This window comes from Amblyomma maculatum, chromosome 6 (genome assembly GCF_055883805.1).
Source record: "Amblyomma maculatum isolate TAMU_Amacu chromosome 6, ASM5588380v1, whole genome shotgun sequence".
Classification (NCBI taxonomy): domain Eukaryota; kingdom Metazoa; phylum Arthropoda; class Arachnida; order Ixodida; family Ixodidae; genus Amblyomma; species Amblyomma maculatum.
The window spans coordinates 100,887,906-100,892,099 of NC_139349.1; the positions used below are offsets into that span (position 1 = coordinate 100,887,906).

At 48.2% G+C, this 4,194-nt stretch overlaps 1 protein-coding gene across 1 annotated transcript; it reads left to right on the forward strand.

Annotated features, from left to right (window-relative positions):
* The first annotated feature begins 379 nt into the window (after positions 1 to 379).
* LOC146186440 (uncharacterized) lies at positions 380 to 3,921 on the forward strand. The gene is made up of 2 exons (XM_084608049.1): positions 380 to 858; positions 3,543 to 3,921. The coding sequence occupies exons 1-2, from the start codon at positions 389 to 391 to the stop codon at positions 3,919 to 3,921; spliced, it is 849 nt and encodes a 282-aa protein (XP_084464175.1). The 5' UTR covers positions 380 to 388.
* The last annotated feature ends 273 nt before the right edge of the window (positions 3,922 to 4,194 follow it).

Sequence of the window (4,194 nt, forward strand, 5' to 3'; positions counted from 1 at the left end):
ACTAAAACTTGAAATACTGACATTAGAAGAGATCGCAAATGCCATGGGCGGCATCAGCGTTTCTCTGCTGAAAGCCATCTTCCTCGAGTTCCACATAGACCTCAACACCCCGATGACCATTTACGCAGACTCCAAAGAGCTCCTCCTGGCGGAGTTTCGAGTCCTGTGGAATGCGTCGAGTCAGCCGCTATCCATGTGCTACATAATAACGACCGTCGCGGTAAGCGCCGTGCTACATATCCAAGGGCATACAGGGATCGAATCACCCACCAAGACCAGCTGGAAGATTTGCCACGGGCTCGCACGCAAGTTCGAAGAGCTGTGGCGTGGAGTACATGTGGCCGCCTTGACGACCCTAGAAAAAAACAAGCGATTGCGCCGAACATTCATGGTGACGCGCGACGCCCTGCTCCGCTACGAGCCGATTCGGCGACTCATCGCTCCCGGCAACGACACTCTTGGATTCGAGGCCTTCCTCAGGAATATGAGCATCTTGCTTCCCTCCGACCTCGTCCTCCGCGACGTCGCCTGGCCCAACCTGACCGCTCTAGGCTTCGTGCAGTGCTACCTCCAGGGGCTCAGCTTTGAGTACGAAGCCAGGATGGAGAAGTTGCGTCGCGGACTGGCCGTGATCCGAGACGATCTGGGCTACCGCACGGGGGACCGCGCGCTGTTCGTGAGCGACAGAAAGCTGTACGTGCCGGCACCGGTGTTCAGCCTGCTTAGCGCCAACGCCACCGATTCACTGCTCGTCGACGCGCCTCTGATCGGCAGCCTCATGGCGACATTGATGTGGCAGAGAATTATTGCGAAAATCAACTGGTCTCAGCAAACACTGGCAGCATTGAAAGACTACAGGTGACTGAAAGTCATTCCATTTTTATGAACGGAGGAAACCTACTACCGTCGAAAATACTACAAGGCCTCGAGCTACTTGAAACGTTCAAACACGTGATGGTGATGGGGCATCAAAGGCAAATTATGAGGCGATTCAATACGACCGCTTAAGGCGAGCTCAGAAAGAGTTTGCAAATGCATTACTATCCCATAAATTGCTGGCAGCCATCAGCATGTCAAATTTTACAACAGTTAACTTAAAATGTATAATTTTTTCAAAGCGTTCAGAACCCGAGCTGTGACCTGATATCTGCTTGAGGTGGTTCATGGCGGGGCGCGCAGGGAGGTGTGCAGAAGTCTGGCCCAGGGCTAACCACACCCAGTAAGGCCTAAACGAAATAGGTACAAACAGTGAAAAAACAACTGAGCCTTTGTTATTGACGGCTATATGCAGCGCAATTAAGACGGAGCATTTTTTTCTTGCAATCACTTTGTTCTTAACTATGCTGTGTTGCCATATTCATTGTACATTTCGAACCTATAATTAGGCTAGTCTAGATTGCTTCCTGATAATCGCTATAACATAAGGTGCTTTGAAGAAGTAATGGTTTGCATTAAGATGCGCTTTTAAGTTTCATTGCATCGGACGATAGGGCTTCTTGCAGTCATCTGGACGGATTACTGATAAAAAAAAAAACATGCAGGAAGGAAGAACCCAAAAGCGATGGCTTCAAACAAAGCTGAATGGGGAGAATTTGGAGTGTGTGTATATATGTACATTTCGAGGCTAAAACATTCCGGAACGATAAATGTGATTCATGCGGCATATACCTCCCCCCCCCCCCCCCCCCCCCCCCCGCGAGAATTTCGTTGATTGCACGGGATCGCAATTCTCGATTTAAACTCTACCAATGGTACACATTTTACACACCACAATACCCACACTGTGGAGAAATAGCTGCGGCTTTTCACACGGTGTGGGCATGCCAATTAAATCCCTTTATTGATAAACTTCCTAATCCCAATTTGGAGCAGTGGGAGGTCATTCTGTCCAGCGAGGACCCCGACCAACAACGAGGACTGGTTCGCAGGGCCCACGCTGCGGCGCAGGCCACTGGGCTGCCGGAATAGGCGGACCACCCACAACTCCGAGAATTCCCATGCACTCAATAAAGTTTTCAATCAATCAATCAATCAATCAATCAATCAATCAATCAATCAGGATTGAAAGTCAGCTAATGAACCTGGGTGCAGACGTTATGTAGTGGCTCAACTCAGATCCAAGATGCCAGCTTCATTTGCTACCCTTTCATCGTCCATCCGCGATGCGTGACATCGGGTGCCGAGGGCAGCTGGCCTTTTCAGTCAAGATATCCCTGTAGACACATGTACTTATATTCGCGGGAGCGTTGCTTTCCTAGAGAATGCGACTTTACTATGTTTTCGCCTGCAAAAAGTAGTGACATTGACATTAATACTTGCTCCCTAAATATTTTAGTGCTGGTATTTCCTTCTAGGTGCAACCGTCGGCATTTCGTTCAGGTGGCAAAGGTATATGCTCTCGATTTCTGGATATGGCTAGGCGTCAAATGGGGTGCAAGCGTTAGTGTTTGTCACCTGCATGCTCGCAATTTCTGAACGATGTCAGGCTACAAACGGGGGTTCAAAAGTCCAGCGTTTGTCACCTGCCACCTATCAACTCGCAAAGGCATGCTCGCGATTGGTCGATGACGCTAGGCTTTAAACTGGGTGCAAGCATTGCAGTGTTTGAGACTTGCCACCTACCACCTGAGAAAGACACGACGCCTAAAAACAAAAACAAAAAAAAAACGCTGATGCCTTCGGTTACACCTGATTTTGAGTGAGCACTACCTTTAAGGCTATTACGTTAAAATATCCTGCGGCGTATATAAGCCGCAGGATATTTTCATATGGATGGCTTCGTATGGATGGCTTTCATATGGTTTTCATATGGATGGCTTCATATGGCTTCATATGGCTTCATATGTCTTTCATATGAAGCCGCAATGCATCGAAAAATCGACACATGCCTCTGCAAAGTTGTGAATCAGAGGAAAGGTGGGAGGGCGCTGATTGGTGGGCGGCTTGTGTGACGCCACGCGACTACATAGTATGACCGTTTTGGCGGGCGCTGCTGGCTCGGATTTTTCATATGGGGCGGGAGATTGTATATGTGAAATAACAGAGAAACAAATTAATGGATTTAGCGAATAAACAAGTTCCTTGTATCGCGAACCAAGGTCCGCACGGGAGCCGTACACGGGAAACAATAATGCTTCAAAACACAGCTTAGGTTGCCCAAAGGTCTGTTAAGTCCTAGAAAACCAAGCGAAACTTACATGTATCTCACGTTTGACTGCTAAGGAGCTATCAAGGAGGTCAGGTACAATAGTGTTCGTTTCTGTGACTAAGGTTATGTGTTTCATTTCTTTACTTCAGCGGGCGTGTCACTATGTAGCGCCCTGTAGAAAAGTATAACGCTAACCTGTAAAGTCGTTTAAATCGCACTGATCGTGAGTGATCTTTTCAGGCTTGCTTCTGGCCCTTGCTTCTACTAAACCTTGTCGAAATTCGGCGTTCGTGTTGTCGCGTTCTTGTCTTCGTGTCTTTTGCACTGTTTTTTTTTTTTCTGCATTTAACGCTTCTCTGCTTAGAAAGGCTAATTTACTCCTCGATGTGCCCAGGAAGTGCATCCGGTTCGAGGATACACCAGCGGCCGACTTGAACGCAATAAACCTACTGCAGACAATGATGGGCTTGCACATCGCTGCTGGGACCGTTGGGGCGCAGTTAGTCGTATCTCGTACCAACACTGCGACGGACGACTGGTTCAATCTCAAGCCGGCCTGGAGTCTCTACCGTCTGTCCAAAGCGCAGTTCTTCTATGCGCGCTATGCTTACTTCCAGTGCGGAACGGACCAAGACTCCAGGGAACTGGTGAATGCACCACTTCGGCTGAGCGCCGACTTCGCCGTCGCCTTCCAGTGCACCTACTCCAGCCAGCGACCGTTCGGCAGCGACTTCTGTACGAACGTCACTGCGCACCATTCGATGGCTTCTTGATGCCACGTACCTTTTGTTGTTGTGTGGAAATTTCGAATTTCTTCGCGCATAATACCATTTAACTGTGTTTTTTTTTTCTTGTACTCCTTTTGCAAACTTGAGGTCAGAGATGATTTATTGACATTAACATTTTCGAGCTTTCTTACATGCATTTTATTGTGCGCGGGAATGACTGTGGAAGTAGGACCAGGAACAAAATGGCTCCTGTCATTCCTTTTTCGTCAGGGGTCTCCAATCAGCAATAGGAACCGAATTCACAATGCTCACACTTGT